The sequence below is a fragment of the Solanum tuberosum genome, unplaced genomic scaffold, assembly GCF_000226075.1.
Source record: "Solanum tuberosum cultivar DM 1-3 516 R44 unplaced genomic scaffold, SolTub_3.0 scf00227, whole genome shotgun sequence".
In the NCBI taxonomy this organism is placed as follows: domain Eukaryota; kingdom Viridiplantae; phylum Streptophyta; class Magnoliopsida; order Solanales; family Solanaceae; genus Solanum; species Solanum tuberosum.
The window spans coordinates 573,834-591,815 of record NW_006239150.1 but is presented as its reverse complement, the minus strand read 5'-3'; the positions used below and the strand labels follow the sequence as shown (position 1 = coordinate 591,815).

The window sequence follows — 17,982 nt, the reverse complement described above, 5'->3', positions numbered from 1 at the left end:
TGACCTTTTCGAAAGATTGTGACTTTTCCAAAGGGTTGTGACCTTTTCGGTAAGGCACAATAAGAACATTTTCACACTACCCTTTGTTTTCTATAAATTGAGGGATTTTCTCTCATTTTTAATAGAATTAATTTTCTGGACTTCTTCTACTACTACTAAAATCTAGTATTCTAAGTGTACTTTACTGCCATTGAGTGGTTCGTTTGACACCGTGGTTTTAGGTACCGATACACCGGTGAGTAAGATCATTCTATCCTGGGAGGTATATTCCATTAACCTCAGGTACTTGAGAGGAATAATTTTCTTAAGGGGACACTATGCATTCAGTGGGCACGATTTTCTTCTTTAAGAAAAATATTTTGTATATTGTTTCTAATATTCAGTTTTCTCTACTTGTTTTAATTTTCTAGTTTTGAAAATACTCTTTAAACTTTGTTGTTTCTTATCAAGTTCTTCAAAATTTTTGTTCTATGTATTATAGGAATACAGGATGAACAACAACAATAATATATATATATATATGTTATTAATGTAGATGTTATTGATCATATCATATACAAGAAACAAATTGAGTGCGAAAGCAAAGAAAATCAAACATTTGTATAAATTTATCACATTCTTTTTCTTTATTTTAAAAAGAAATTAAAATCATGATTTGATCCTCAACATTGGCTAGTGCCTAGTTGTGACCATAAACTAGAAAAATTAAGAAGAATGTCCAGCTTCAAGAGCAGAAGGAGTTATTTCTCCTAAAGTCTTAGCATGGACATTTTGAGCTTTTAACTCTTTCTTTTTCCTAAAAATGTCATCATCTACATGACAATCTCCCTCCACTGATACCACCACGCTCTCCGGTCGTCCATGGGGGCCTTTAACAATATTTTCCTTAACTCTCTTATTTTCATCGACGTGTTTAACTTCTGTTTCTTCGACTTCAATCAATGTTGTCTTGTTCTTCTTCTTCTGTAAGTAACAGCGTAGCGCTAGCAAACCCATGCATAACAAAATGAAACAGAATATTGGGAACACTATAATCATGAAATAATGTATGAAATTCTCCAAATTGGAAGCCATTGATTGTGAAATGTATATTTATTTATGATGAGAATTTGAATGGAGTTGTTGAAGGTGTTGGGATGAGGAGGACAGAAATTTTAGCTAGTTATTTATATGTGGATTCTGATTTTTCCTTGGGTCGGGTGTGTGTATTATGATTGCTTCCAAGATACCAAAGACTTGACTCTCATGTCAAGGGTTGGAGACTTAATTTTGATATTTTGTTTGCAGTTGAAAACACTACTACTTCTTTGCTATGTGTATGTCTAAATATAATCTTGAAAATGATTGTACTTTGGAGGAGTGGCCTCATTTGTTTTCATTAAGATTAAAATGTTTGAATCTGAATGCATATCTGAATGATTAAGATATTGTTGCAGATTTAACCACTGAATGATTAAAATTATTTGTTTTTAAACATCTGAATATATATAAAATAATTTATTAATCTGTAAACACAATAATTATTATAATTCAAATAAAATAGTAGTTAAATATTACATTAACAAAATATTAGAAAAAAATATCATTCTTTAATAAACGTTAAGATATTTGAATTATAAATAGATATTCTAAATTTGATAAAAATAAAATGGAACTATATGAATTACACATATAAATTATAATAATAAAAATAACTGTTAGAAAAAAATTTAGTCATTTTCTTTTGAAAAAAGTATTCAACACAAACTAATCTTAAATGAATAGGTGAAATATCTCTATGTTTTATAATGTGTTTGCCCATGTACTCTTTTCTAAAATAAATACATTCAAATGATTTTAAACAAATTTATAAAGACATCATAGTTCGATTTCAACAACACATATTTATGAAGTTGTTGTGCACTTTAATCAAAAAAAAAATTTACAATAAATGTTATCAATTCTTGATAAACAAGTAGCAAGAACAAAAATTAAAAGTTTAAGGGAAATAATTTAGATAATTAATAAAGTTGGAGAATGAAAAGACTTAAATTATTATTGTTTTGTTAAAAAATATGGAGCACAATTATTTTTTCTGAAAATAAAAATGTTTTTAAAAGAGTCTGAATGAAAATAAGACTTTGTCACACATCTGATTCATTCAAAACCATTAAGAGATTTTTAAGTTGAAAAAAATAAACGCATTTAATGGCATAATGTCTGAACCATTCAGATTCAGACCTCTATTAATTGCAAACAAATATGAGGCTTAAGATAGTAAAAAAGATAACATTGGTGAATTTTGTTAGCCACGTAGGATTCACAATTAAATTTAACATTTTTTTATAAACCGGTTAAGTTCAGGGTAAAGGACTAAAATGAACAACTTTGTTATACATTAAGAACCATTCAATCAAGTGAAATATATTAAGGATCAAAATAAACATATTTTTTTAATACATTTAAGGACCATTTTAATCAAATGAAATATATTAAGGACCAAAATAAAATATTACTCATATATTAAGGACAATTTTGGTCATCTTCTCTACTTTTACATGGCTTTTATAGTTAGTGTAAGGGAAAAATTTGGATCTTTTTTAAGTATTAAGAAGCTTATTTAGAAGGGTATTTTACGTAACTGTACAACCGATAAAAATATTTTTCAATAATGATGATTGCATGTACATGTAATGTATCGATATTATATAAATAGTGGAGAAAGGTAGAGGGGCGGGTCCATTATCCACCGGGTTTAGAAGGCTGTGATTGGTCCAAAGGGCGGGTCACAGACGGATTTCTCGGTTATCCAAAAAAAATGTATAAAATATGTATATAAGATGTATAAATATGTATCAGAGATGTGATATACATTGTTTATACAAATATTTATATAATGTAGCATTTCATCTTCCTCAACATTTTTTCAATCTTGATCAACTCAAATCTCCTCTAAACAGTCTCAAATTTGAGATATGAGCTCCTCCCAGATTTCTAGTTTTTTAATATATTATTCGCTTCATACGATATATATTCACATTTGCGGCAGGTCAAATTCAAAATTCTTAAATAACAGATTGTTTCATTTTTCTCTCTCAGTACCCCCAAACTATCTCACCATTGCTTCCCGTATCTTGTCGTATAAATTTATTTGATGTTGAAAAAACTAAATACAGCTGTTGTTGCTTCTCGTATAAATTACATAATTGCATACAAAACAAAATAAACATATTTTTTCATTTGTTATTTGATATTGGGCAGCTGAAATTGACAACTCAAGATTTAGGCAATTTTAAGAAGGGAAAAGGGTTCGAAATATATCTAAACTTTGATCAAAATTGCTGTAACAATACTAAACTTTAGAAATGACCTTTCACCACCCTGCACTATTTAATAGTGTATTTTAAAGGTATATATGTGTCCACGTGGACACGTTACTGTTTATAATGATGCAATATTTATGATGTCCACGTGGGCACATATATACCTTTAAAATACACTATTAAATAGTGCAGGGGTAAAAGGTCATTTCAAAAGTTCGGTATCATTACATCAATTTCGATCAAAGTTTGAATATATTTCAAACCTTTTTCCCTTTTAAGAACGGAGAAGAAAAGAGATTTTGAGTCACTTTAATTAATTAGATTTATTTCAATTTTGATATATTGTTGCAATATTACTCATGAAAAGAATGACAGAGAATAACTATAGGCATGTGTAAATCATCATCAATATAGATCTTATTCTTACACAAGTACTAACAAAGGATCAACATTTTGATGTGACAAATTTCTTTATTTTTTATATGACAATTTTCATATACTTTGTCTTTAGTTTATATAATTGAAATCATAACTTGATGCTCATCAACATGACCATAATTAACTTGAAGAAGAAGCATGCATGTTCTTTTGAGCTTCTAACTCTTTCTTTTTCCTAATAATGTCATCATCTACATGACAATTTTCCTCCATTGATACCACCACGCTCTCCGGTTTTCCGTGGGGGCCTTTTACAATATTTTCCTTAACTCTCATATTTTTATCGACGTGCTTAACTTCTGTTTCTTCAATCAATGTTGTCTTGTTCTCCTTCTTCTTCTTTAAGTAGCAGCGTAGCGCTAGCAAAGCCATGCATAACAAAATGAAACAGAATATTGGGAACACAATAATCATAATATAATGTGTGAAGTTTTCCATATTGATTAATTATGAAATGTACGTCTTGGAGTTGATATTTGATGAGAATTTGGATGGAGTTGTTGAAGGTGTTGGGATGAGGAGAACAAAGATTTTAGCTAGTTATTTATAGGTATGTGGATTAATTAATTAACACAAAGAGTACTCTTCTTGTGTGTGTATATATATTGCTTCCAAGATACCAAAGACTTGACCCTCATGTCAAGGGTTGGTAACTTAATATTGATATTTTGATTGAAGTGGAAAACACTACTTCTTTACTATGTATAAGAAGTTTTATCTAAACTAAGTTTGCTAATCGATTTAGGGAAAATTACCTCACACTGCAAATACATGTCTTGTATTTATCTGAAATAGTGAGAGTTTAAAAAAAATATAACACAAATGAGAATTTGAGTTTTATCTGTTCGGCTCTGTAGAATTGATATAGAATGAACAAATAATAACACAAATTAATATACTGATATAGAGCGAATCATGAATACATTGTATCGCAAGTTTTAAATGTTAACTATTGTTACATTTGTATGTCCATGAATGAACTTTAATTTATAAAAATCTTCTGTTTAAGCAAAAAGACAATATGAGGGTGATTGATGTTGGCGAAAAATAATTTAGAAAATACTTCTCACAAGTATAGCAAAGAAGAAGTGGTTTCCACTGCAATCAAAATATCCCCCATTATGTCGACACGTGAGTGAGGGAAAATGTAGTTTTTTTTTTGAAAAATAATTTTAAAACATTCATTAACAATTTGATATTCCTTTTATCGAACATAATGATGCGAATCAAGTTTTAATAAATTCTAATATGCTACTCAAGTAATTCTTCTTTCTCACTTCGAGAAATACATTATTGGAACTGGATTGAAATGACAAGCAACTCTAAATTCGGGGCTCTTGCAATTTACTTTTTTCAAATGACTTTAATCTTAATTAAAAAAATTAGTTGATAATTAAAAAAATTAGTTGAAGATGAAATCACTCAATTTCCAATAATACAAGAGTTAATTTTACCTTTTTTCTTTATACTCCCTCCGTCTAATAATAGTTGTCTATTATACTAAAAATAGTTGTCCAACAATACTTGTCCAATTTAAAAAATTAACAAATAATTTACCTCTTGTGTCTGTTTTACCCATGCTATTAAATATTATTTTTCATTTAACACATTTCTAATAAAATCAAAAGATAATATAGTAATATTATTCCTATTATTTATTATTTTTTAAGGGGATGTGTCATATCAATTATGGACAACTATTATTGAACCGAGAAAGTAATAATAAAATAGTAAAAAAGAAAAGTAGAACTAGGGCTTATGGAGTTGTAACGGAATGATTGAGATGCACAAATAAAAAATCTATTAGAAAAAGGAAGAAGAAATAGGTTAAAGAATATTCATTAGGCACAGAGGCGTTCTTTCCACCTGTGCAATACGTTGGAGAATGACAAATAGAGGGGCGACCGCGCCAACTCAGCCATCGTGCTCATCATTTTTTCTGTAGTTCGTTCATTTTCCCTTAGGAGAAAAGGTCCGATCTACGAATATTGCTGGGTTGTTGGCACCCAAAACGCATATCTGTGCAGACGCCTCCTCCTCCTCTTTTCGAATTCAGCAATTTACACAGTACAGTTCTACAATTATTAATCTGCTTCGGCGATCGACTCTGGAACCAGGTAATATACCCTTCCTGCATAATACTCCGATGCGTTTCACTCTTTTGATTTAATTTGCTTGTTTACGTTTGTTTCAATCGTGCGTTTATTTTATTTTTTTGTTTTCATGAGTTCCTCTTTTGAATTTTGGAAGTGCTAGTTGATCTCAGGTAGTTGCTGTAGTGGATTAATTTAGAAGGGAGATCTTACAATTGGAGTAGATTAATAGTGGTTTAATTAAGATGTTTTATGTGGAGTTAAGTTATGATTTGGGATTATGCATCATTTGGAATGAATAATCGTCATGAAGCAGCAATAAACTCTGCGCAAATGATAGACGCATTATCAATAGTAATACTTTTAAACGGTAAAGCTGACTAAATGGTGTGCATAGACAAACAAGGAGTAGGCATAATCTAACTTTTGTTGGTATTGTCTAAGGATGGATGCAAGTTTTGTGATCAAATCAATGTTATCTATGATCTGCAAAAAATATATATATAATATCAGATGATACTATCTTCACAAGAAGGCACTATTAATCTAGTGGTGAAGCTGAAGTTTTACTTAATGGAACTCAGTGGTGGAGCCAACATTTTTGTCAAGGGTGTTCATACTTTTATGTCAGGGTGGCTGAATTTTTCTAACCCAAAATGAAAAAAAATAGTAATTATTTTTTAATTTTAAAAGGAGAGTCAAACAATAAATGATGTCCTTTGCTTGTTTTGATTAATAAAAAAGGAACTTGTAGGAGCCTAGGGCCGAACCCAAGCCTCCAAGGAAAATTTGCATAGCTTTAGCCACTAGGCTATCTCGCTCTTTTGCGTCAAGAATGTTCAACAATCAATATATATTCAAAAATATCTAGAAATTTTTTTCAACAAAGGGTGTTCATCTGGCCACCCTTTGGTGTGTGTAGCTCTGCCCCTGATGGAGCTCTTACATTCAAACTTCCTATGCACATTCTGTAAGCTTCTATTTTTTCTTAAAACAAATGAGTCTTAAAACTATACATTTTCTTAAGGCTCATTTGGTAAAAGAAAACAAAAAGATCTAGAGTTGCACATTAATAGGTTCGAACATGCAACGTCACTTTGGTAACACACATACCTAACCGCTTGGACTAAGATAGATCTGTTGTTATCTAGTATCATCGTTACTTCGTTGAATTTTTAAGAGAGGTATTAAAACTACTGGATTGGTGGATTGGAGAGACAATTGGTTACCTTAATTAGAAAAAGACACTATTCAGTCTTCTCCAGCGGTTGGAAGGCTTGCAATGATTTTGTAGGGTGAAAGACATAAATTCAGTTCTTTTTTTTTTTTGCTTTTTTTTTTTAATCTTGTTGAGGAAATTATATTTATGTATGTGAATTGAACTTTTTAATAATGGTTTTGTTCATTTGTTCACATCTTTAAATGCCGACACCTCTTCTGATAAATTTGTGTACGCCACTTTTTACAATATGAATTTTGTGTGCACTAATAAGTCATTATATCATTAAACTATAGGCTCATTTGGCCTATCTTTTCCCACTCGTTGTGTCTCTCCTCCCTTCATGGTCGTGGTTTTCATTTTTAACTTGTAGGAAATGGCTACAGAGTCTGAAAATGATCTTGGTGATACTGCTGGCACTGCACCTGTCACATCTACAGATAATGAGGCAAAGACAAAAAAGAAAAAGAAAAAGGGACTACTGTCAAGAATGTGGAACAGTCTATTTGGTTCACACAAAGATGACTTTGAGAAGAGATTGCAACATATTTCCAAGGAGGAGGCTGCTGTTATTGCCAGAACAGTTAAGCGATCTCATAGTTGGAGAAGGATGAGTAGGCATCTCATTATACTTTCTGTACTTTTCGAGGTAATGCTACTATTTTTGTATTCTACTGTTGTAGTGCGTCCTGATTAAAAGAAACAAGAGCCTGAAACCCTGTATCCTGAAAATCTCTTATCTTTCCAAAGACTGTAAATTGCTTTTTCTATCACCTATCTTTCCATTACTGATCACTCGACATTTGACATATTCAGTTTGTCTTCTTTTACAAAGAAAAATTGTTTCCTTTATATTCAGGTTTTGTTGCCACAACATGTCAGACGTGGCATGATTATCCAATTAATTGTGCTAGATGTTTTTCTATTACATCTTTTTCTCTCTATTCCCAATTTAGTTATGCTCCCATTTTTATTGAGGGGAAATTTTACCTATTTTGGTGTGATCGATTATGGATTTGTTCGTCTTTCAGAATACTGTTTAGTAACTTAGAAATCACATGAGAAGCATCGAACTTCTAAAAAAAAGGGCAGCCCAGTGCAATAAGCTCCAGCTATGCGCGGGTCCAGGGAAGGGCCGGACTACAAGGGTCTATTGTACGCAAAAGTTGTGAACTTCTCTTTATCAATATTTAAAAAAGATTATAGTTAGTAGATTAAGTCGTCGACAAATTCGTCTTAACTCTTGGAAGAAAAATGTTAGCTGGTTTGGGACAGGGGATAGTGATAAAATAGTTCTAGATACAAGATATTACTATGATAAGATGCAATAACTCTTCTAGATTCAGTAGAGGGAATGAGATTTTATGGCTGATTTGGAGCTTTTCTTGTTGCTGAAATAATGGTGGAAAATAGTCCTTTGTGGGTTGAGAATAGCAGAAAGCTCAGTAGCCAATTTGAGACTGTTCTGATTTGTGAAAAGTAACTAGAACATAACTCTTTTGTTCTAAGGATGGAAGCTGATTTTTGAGATTAAGTATTGGGTAAGGTGAAGGGACTCTTAAGTGCACAAAGCAAGTAGAAAAGAATGAGGGAAGACACACAATCTCCCAATCTCTGAACTAATATTTCCTCTAATGAACCCTAGGGTGAGGTTGTGAGAGCATCAAATGCAATTGCATCCTTCTGTTTACCATACCATAGAAATCATCTTATATTTCTCAACTACTGTTTTATAACTTATGGAGGTAGATCTGAGCAGCTCACTTTCCTACACTTCAACAATGATGAATTAGAATTAAGAAGCATACGCATGAGAACCCTCAGGGGTTGGCCTGCTGGCAATTGACTTGAGCCTTGGGGTTTGCTCCCTTTCAAGGTCTCAAGTTCGAACCACTGGTGCAACAATTCTGAGGGCCATCGGACTGGGTAAAACCTGAATTAACCGTGGCGCACTTGCGGGAAACTCCTTGCCGAGGGCCTGTGCACCCCCGGGATTATCGGGGCTCAAAGAGACTCGGCCACCCGGTGCAAATCAAAAAAAAAGCATACGCATGAGAACCCTCAGGGGTTGGCCTGCTGGCAATTGACTTGAGCCTTGGGGTTTGCTCCCTTTCAAGGTCTCAAGCTCGAAACCCACTGGGTGCAAACAATTTCTGAGGGCCATCGGACTGGGTAAAACCTGAATTAACCGTGGCGCACTTGCGGGAAACTCCTTGCCGAGGGCCTGTGCACCCCCGGGATTAGTCGGGGCTCAAAGAGACTCGGACACCCGGTGCAAATCAAAAAAAAAAGCATACGCATGAGTCATAATTTGACTTCTAAGAGCCTGTTTGGCCAAACTGCAAAACTGTACCTCTTTTGAGAAGTTCTTTTAATTTTATTTTAAAAAACAGCTTTTCATATAAGTGCTTTTGAAGAGAAGCAATTTATGTTAGGCAACTCATTTGGAAAGGGTTTTCTTTAACAATTTGTGTTTGACAAATCTTTTTAGAAAGCATTTTTGAGTGTCAAATTACATAAATGGACAAGTGTAAAAGGAGAATGGGTTTAATTAATGAGAGATAGTTTTGTAAATACGAATTTTTGTAGAGATACTTTTGTCATTTCTCTCCTCAAGCACATTTTCTAGAAGCAGCATTTTAGCTTCCCTCCAAAAGCAGAAAAACTGCTTCTTCTTCTCCCCAGAAGCAGTTTGGTCATTTGGCCAACCACCTCAATAGTTTTAAAGAAGTGCTTTTTTTTTTTTTTTGATGACAAGGAAAACCCGCAGCCGCTACCATTTTGGGTGCGCACAGGGTAAAACCCCCGCTCATATGCAATAGCTCGCAAACTACATAGGAGAGGTAACCCGCACTAGGCAAGCCCGATGCGACGAGCTCGACCCAGAAGGCAAACCCCTTGCTTTCGCTGGCAAGGGGTTTTGAACTTGAGACCTCCAACATGGAAGTCCCAAGGCAAACCACTGGGCAAAAAAAGCACTTTTTCTATAAGCTAAAACAAATGGCTTAAAACTGATTTGTAACTGAGAAAACTTAAAGTAACACCAAAAGCTGAAATGGAAAGATTGCTCACTGAATGATGAAAATTAGAGAACTCATCCTCATGTAGCATAAAGACTAACTGGTATTTATCACCATGTCTCTACCTTACTGGGGAGCACCTTGGCCGCACACCTTTTCCTTTTTCTCTGCCTACTTTTGGGGTACTTGTGTAGGCTGATAGATGTATTTGTTAGGAAAATATCACCTCAGCCTTTTAGATGAATTTCTGAATAATGTTCTTGAATAGTTGTGCATATCAGGTAAAGTTTTGTGAAATTATTTTCAGCAATATACAAACTTTGAGATATTCCAAGAAGTGTATGAAGGAAGTAAGTGCAGAAGTCTATGACCTTGTTTGGTTGTCAGGCACATCCTTTTCTTCAACTCCTTAAAAGATTATATTCTTTTTTTTTCTTTCTTTGCGCTATTAGATTCCATCGAAGTAAAATTTGGCCTCCAACGTAGAACAACTTCTGAAATTCATAGGAGTATTCAAGAATGGAGAGCAAAATTACTTCAATTTTTACCTACATATCCATGGACATATTGCTAGAAGACTAGAAAGCAAAGATGGTTTACCTGTTGCCAGTGAGCAGTGGAGGCCAATATAAGGAGAACAACAAAATTATTAGTGGAAGTTCCCAACAAAAAATACACATATTTCAGTCAGTAAAATGTTCGATGATGTCTGTTCCGTTTCTTCCTATATTAACTTTATTAGGCACCCCAATCATGCAACACTTGAAGGCTGTGAGAAATATTAGAGAAAAATATTATTGAATTGTGTATCTACATTATTACACTATGCCCTATCTATAGACACTACATTACAATCATATGAAAATAGGATTTTATATGGTATTTTTATTTCTATTCTAATTCTAACACTCCCCCTCAAACTGGTGGATACAAGTCATATGTACCGAACTTGTTACAGATGTAACTAATATGAGGACTAGTGAGGGACTTGGTGAGGATATATGTAAGTTGATCACTCGACTTCACAAATTTGTAACAATATCTCTTGAGGGTACCTTTCCTCTAACAAAGTGTCGGTCAATCTCAATGTGCTTGGTCCTCTCATGAAATACCGAATTTGATGTGATATGAAGGGTAACTTGGTTATCACACACGTTCCATTTGATCGATTCTCCAAATTTTGGTTCTCTCAACAATTGTTTAATACAAACTAGCTCACAAGTTGCTACAACCATTGCTCGATATTCCAATTCTACACTAGATTGAGCAATTACACTGTTTCTTACTCTTCTAGGACACGAAATTACCTCCTACTAAATCACAATATACAAATGTCGAATGTCTATCAGAGGGTGACCCAATCAACGTATGTATATTCAATGATATTCTTATGGCCTCGATCTCGAAGAGTAATGTTTGATGTGGAGCTATATATCATAGAATTCGAACATTTGCTTCCCAATGACTAATACAGAGGTAAGTCATAACACTCACCGAAAAAGAGATGTTAGGTCTAGTCATTGTGAGATAATTCAACTTTCCTACTAGCCGTCTATAACTTCTAGGACCTCCCTCTATCCTAGTAGGAGTTTAGCACTCGAATTCATATGGGTGTCAATGGTTCTACATCCTCATTCTTGTCTCCTCAAGAATGTCTAAGGCATACTTGTGTTGCGAAATAACAGTACTTGATCTGTACTGAGCAATCTCAATACCAAGAAAATACTTCAGTTTACCGAGGTCTTTGTCTGGAAATGTTGAAAGAGATTGTTTCAAATTAATGATACCATCTTGACCATTGCAGTGAGAGCAATATTGTCAACATAAACCATCAAATAATTGTACAGATTTGGTGCAAAATGTCAATAAAACACAGAGTGATCAACTCCACTATAAGCCATGTCAAATCTCCTGAATTATTATGTTGAACTTCACAACCAAGCTTGAGAAGGTTGTTTCAGACCATAGAGTGACCGGCGTTATCGACATACAAGGCAATTAGACTCCCCTTGAGCAACAAAATCAAGTGGTTGCTCCATATAGACTCCATCCTCAAGCTCACCGGGGAGAAAAACATTCTTAATGTCCAATCGATGTAGAGGCCAATAACGAATGACAAACGTGGATAGAAAAATGTAGTCTAATGCTACTTTAGCCACATGAGAGAAAGTATCATTGTAATCCAGCCTAAATATTTGTGTATCCCTTCGGCAAAAGTGAATTTGAAACAGAGAGAATACACCGGGGGAAAGTCAAATCTATCAAAAACAGTGCATCAATCGCTGGAAAGTGCTCGAAATATGGTATATAGTATATGGATCATCTCTAAATAAAGAGATGAGATGATATGGATCATGCCTACGCACCACTGCGTGGTATTGGTGCAGTCATTGGAACCCTAGATCTAGCCGCGCATGAGGGCACGTGAGGGATCTGCAACCGGCGACACTGGTTGGGAATTTGTCGCTGGAGGTTGCTGAACCTTGTGGTGGTGTTGCATTTTTCACAATACTAACAGAAATAGAGATAGATGTGAGTAGTCACTGAAATTTGCACAATGATTGCAGATTTTGCTAGAATGATGCTCAACGATACTTTTCGAAAAAGTGGCCGAAAAGAGGCTCACGTGTATGACGTGTGGTGTAGATCTCGCCAGAGAGGCTGCTTCTGACGGCGCATGGGGCCATATGGAAGGTTTTCTAGTGGTGGAATTTTGTGGTTATGGTTGCGAGAGGTTGGGGGACCTCTTGGTGCTGTTGGATTTTGCACAACACCACCGAAAGAAGAAGATGACGGAAAACAGTCTTTAGAAAATTGAGGCACGGTGACTGTGACTTTGTTTTCTTTCCCCCAATATTTCTCACCAAAGTGTTGATACCATGTGAGAGAAATATAAGATATTATTAAATTTTGTATCTACATTATTACATTGAGTCCTATTTATAAGCACTACATTACAATCCTTATCCAAATAAGATTCTATTACTATTTTTATGCGTATTCCTATTCTAATTCAAACAAAGGCAAAAAGCGTCATGGTCAACTAGAGCATTTGGTGGAAGTGCAATTAAAAGTTGATCTTCACCGAAGAAAGGCACAAATGAAGGAAAAATAAAATATATGTATGCAAGGAAAATTGAAAAATAATCATAAGTACAAATAACAATTTAAAGGCGCAAATGAAGGAAAAATAAAATATATTTATGCAAGAAAAAATAATCATAAATACAAATAACAATTTTATGGACAATGGGTTAGAGAAAACTACAATTTAGTGGCATACATGAAATAAAAATCATCCTACTCATGTGGAGCAGTCATATTAAAATTTAGCACGTTTAAATTTCTCATTCAGATTTGATTATTCATTTCCAATATAATAGTTATAAATTTGTACTCCTAGCTTCTAGCATATGAGTTCATCATGTTGCTTTTACAATTAATATTATTTTGTTAAGTGTTTTTACTGAATACTGATGCCCTCCTCAAAACAGAGCTTATGAGCTATGAGGCGCACACTGTAGTGCCTTGTTGCACGCAGTAGCCTTTTGTGCACACATTTAAGCGGCACCTAAGTACGCAGGTTGTGCTGTTAACCATGCTTGAGTCTATAACAATACTTTAAGTATGTGAAGTATATTGAAATTGCAGATGTCACATATAAAGACACGTATTTATCATGTTGCAATCAATGTGTTAATGTTATATGTATGTCATCCTTCTCGAATTTTCTTATCCCTTTTCCGTATGTTATAGTGCATATTACTTATGTGTGTATTGAGTTCATTTCAATTCAGGTTATTGCAGTGGCTTATGCTGTCATTACAACAAGATCACTTGAGCTAAACTGGAAAATGAGAGCATTGCGGGTTTTACCGATGTTTCTTTTGCCCGGATTATCCTTTTTTACATATTCGACGGTTAGAAGCTTCACGAGGATGAGTAAGTTGTTCATGGTTCTCTGCTACTAAAGTTCTCAAACATAACATTATTTCAAATTCTATGGCAGTTCCTTCCATTTCTGCTTTTTCTTTTTCTTTTTTCAGTGCGACAAACCTTCATCAAATTAGAAGATATAAATTGTTCCTTTCTCATTTCTTTCTGATGCTGATAGTGAACCAGGATTGGATTTTAGTGGGAAAAATTAGTAGGTAACTGAGAAATAATGTGAGTAGTGGTGTTCTTCAGTTCACAACTTATTTCTCAATCTCTGTCGATCTCTTTTCAAGTTGACTTTAGAATTTTTGGGCGCTTTAACCTAGGGAAGAGCATCTTTTTGTTATTTATGCCAGTATGAGTTGATGTAATAAATGATAAAACTAAGGTCGATTGACTGCGTAGATACATGTCAATGGATTCACCAAGTAGAGTGACAAAGAAGGCTGGTGAGTTTTTGAAATAATATTAAGATTGTAAAGTCAACTGCCTAAGCAGAAACATGTATGTTCAGTCTTAGGTGGGTTGAACTCTTCATTAGGTAGCTTCTAGTAAGTTTTTAGATAGTTGGCGAAAAGACATTTTTATGTTTTGCCGCTCTTTTGAATAAGATAATGTTGCTCAGTTTGTTTAATGGATTGAGATTACTCGCCGTCACCTTTTAACTCTCTCTCTCTCTCTCTCTCTCTCTCTCTCTCTCTCTCTCTCTCTCTCTCTCTCTCTCTCTCTCTCTCTCTCTCTCTCTCTCTCTCTCTCTCTCTCTCTCTCTCTCTCTCTCTCTCTCTCTCTCTCTCTCTCTCTCTCTCTCTCTCTCTCTCTCTCTCTCTCTCTCTCTCTCTCTCTCTCTCTCTCTCTCTCTCTCTCTCTCTCTCTCTCTCTCTCTCTCTCTCTCTCTCTCTCTCTCTCTCTCTCTCTCTCTCTCTCTCTCTCTCTCTCTCTCTCTCTCTCTCTCTCTCTCTCTCTCTCTCTCTCTCTCTCTCTCTCTCTCTCTCTCTCTCTCTCTCTCTCTCTCTCTCTCTCTCTCTCTCTCTCTCTCTCTCTCTCTCTCTCTCTCTCTCTCTCTCTCTCTCTCTCTCTCTCTCTCTCTCTCTCTCTCTCTCTCTCTCTCTCTCTCTCTCTCTCTCTCTCTCTCTCTCTCTCTCTCTCTCTCTCTCTCTCTCTCTCTCTCTCTCTCTCTCTCTCTCTCTCTCTCTCTCTCTCTCTCTCTCTCTCTCTCTCTCTCTCTCTCTCTCTCTCTCTCTCTCTCTCTCTCTCTCTCTCTCTCTCTCTCTCTCTCTCTCTCTCTCTCTCTCTCTCTCTCTCTCTCTCTCTCTCTCTCTCTCTCTCTCTCTCTCTCTCTCTCTCTCTCTCTCTCTCTCTCTCTCTCTCTCTCTCTCTCTCTCTCTCTCTCTCTCTCTCTCTCTCTCTCTCTCTCTCTCTCTCTCTCTCTCTCTCTCTCTCTCTCTCTCTCTCTCTCTCTCTCTCTCTCTCTCTCTCTCTCTCTCTCTCTCTCTCTCTCTCTCTCTCTCTCTCTCTCTCTCTCTCTCTCTCTCTCTCTCTCTCTCTCTCTCTCTCTCTCTCTCTCTCTCTCTCTCTCTCTCTCTCTCTCTCTCTCTCTCTCTCTCTCTCTCAGGTTGATGAAATGAGTCCATCAAGCTGCATATTGTTTTAACTTATCAAGAAACCCTTGATTGGTTTCACCTACTGAAGGTATTTGATTAATACTGTTGGGAGTGAATTATTTGTAGTAGAGAATATATATTAGCAAATAAGTAAACAAAGAAATAATTAATTTATAAAGACAATATTTTACTCTGTTAAATGCATTAAAATTTCTATTTTGGCGTTTCCTAAAATTTATAAGCTCATGTCATATATTAAAGATAAAATAAACATTTCTTCATGATTTTGCATTTGAGAAGTTCTGAAGGTCGAGAATTATTGAAGTTATATGTTAAAGGGTGTCTCAATTCAGACCCTTCGGGGTGGCCCAGTGGTTTGAGCTTGGGACTTCCATGTTGAAGGTCTCAAGGTCGAAACCCCTTGCCAGCGAAAGCAAGGGGTTTGCCTTCTGGGTCGAGCTCGTCGCACCAGGCTTGCCTAGTGCGGTTTACCTCTCCTATGTGGTTTGCGAGCTATTGCATAGGAGCGGGGGTTTTACCCTGTGCACACCCAAAGGGTAGCGGCTGCGGGTTTCCCTTGTCATAAAAAAAAAAGGGTGTCTCAATTCACAATTACGCAAAAGTTTCCTATAATAGAGTATAAACATGGAAAAGTTGGAGCTTGCGTGCTGTAACAAGTTCGAATCGGGTGCATTTTTTTGATAAGTAATTTTGGATCTGGTGTATTTGGTTCAAAGGATATCTCCTGGTTGAGAGGATCCGTGATAAGTTTAGATGGATATTCGTGTTCATCTTCTCCTATGGAACACAGAGAAGATGCTCTCATTTTATTCTAGTTTGTTAAATTTTTGGTAAGCTCTGTGTAGCTCATGAACATTTTTTGCCGTGTATTAAGTATGTCATCTTTTGATAGTACAAGGGTGGAGAGCCTCTGGAAAACTTCACTTTACCTCCTATTTTGGCAAATTTATACAACTAGACAGTGTCTAGTGGCCTTTCATTAATAAAAAATAAGTAGAAGCAGGGGGTGGTGGCGAGGCCTTACCTTACCAATCCTAATGAGGTAACGATTGGCCTAATGGAAAAGGTGTTCGATTGGATGTTCATTTGATCAAATAGACCCTATGGATAATTATGGTGTGAAGACCATAAAAGCTTGATGCGACTTATTTGGTAATGGTGGTTCAGAGGGCATGAGAAGATAGAAAGAAGACCATGGACTTTTTACTAAAAGTTAGTGACAATGGAAGATGATAAGTCTAATTTGCATTTTCTTCTCTGGAAACTAAGAAGTGAAAAGGTTGTAGATCATCTGGACAAACCCTGCTTAGTACAATAAAGTTCCAATAACATAACAACTCCTCAACATTGAGATTTTCTCCTTTCTGTGTTCCTCTTGAGGAGGTGTAGATCGAAATATTAAGAGTAACTTCGTTTTGGCAATCAGGTGAATATCTGAAGACTCCAGAGCATGTGAAGGTCAAAGGTCTTCAACATAGTTCTTTTGATCACCTCAAATGATATTCATTGAAAACATTGTTTCAGTAATTTCTGAATATTAACACTGTTTAAGTGTGATGATTTTCTTCTTAGCTTGGTCATGTCTAACTATGCATCTCTTGTAAACACCCAGTAGAGATACAAAACTCAGAGATGGAAGCTTCCCGAGCTGCCTAATATCCATAGTTTTGTAATCAAGACTATTACACACTTTCTGGCTGTTTGGTCCTAGCAATTTTTCCGGGTTGCTGAATCCAGCAATTTCTTTTCTTTTTCTTGATTCATTAGTCTATTCATTCTCCTATGTACTTGGACAGGCGATTTCTCTATGAAACAATTTACTAATTACTTTCTCCATTCCTTTTCATCTTCTTGCTGCATCTACTATTGAGTTTTGGCATTTGGAATTTGAGGTATTGAAATGGAAAATTGAAAGCAGAAGGGAGAAGAGAGTGGTTCATGTTTTTTAACACAGAAGTGAAGTTGCTGGCTCCACTATCCACCAAAGTTTGGTCATACGAGAAGAAGTCATAGTGTTTTTTTCTTTGTTAGGATTTGAACCTGAGACCTCATGACTCTTACACTTCATTGACCGCATATAATTAGGTTTTTCTTATGAAAAGTAAAATGATACACATACCCTTCGGGATGGCCCAGTGGTTTGGGCTTGGGACTTCCATGTTGGAGGTCTCAAGTTCGAAACCCCTTGCCAGCGAAAGCAAGAGGTTTGCCTTTTGGGTCGAGCTCGTCGCACCAGGCTGGCCTAGTGCGGGTTACCTCTCCTATGTGGTTTGCGAGCTATTGCATAGGAGCGGGGGTTTTACCCTGTGCGCATCCAAAGGGTAGTGGCTGTGGGTTTTCCTTATCATCCAA

The 17,982-nt window shown here is 35.5% G+C and overlaps 1 protein-coding gene across 1 annotated transcript in view; it reads left to right on the top strand.

Moving 5' to 3' along the window:
- The first annotated feature begins 5,565 nt into the window (after positions 1 to 5,565).
- The window catches only part of LOC102584312 (uncharacterized protein At2g24330-like), a 19,050-nt gene continuing 6,633 nt past the window's right edge, over positions 5,566 to 17,982 (top strand). Inside the window, exons 1-3 of the mRNA XM_006356646.2 lie at positions 5,566 to 5,857; positions 7,426 to 7,701; positions 13,870 to 14,014. Coding sequence (XP_006356708.1) covers positions 7,429 to 7,701; positions 13,870 to 14,014 — 418 coding nt within the window. The 5' untranslated portion in view covers positions 5,566 to 5,857; positions 7,426 to 7,428. The remainder of the gene's footprint in view (positions 5,858 to 7,425; positions 7,702 to 13,869; positions 14,015 to 17,982) is intronic.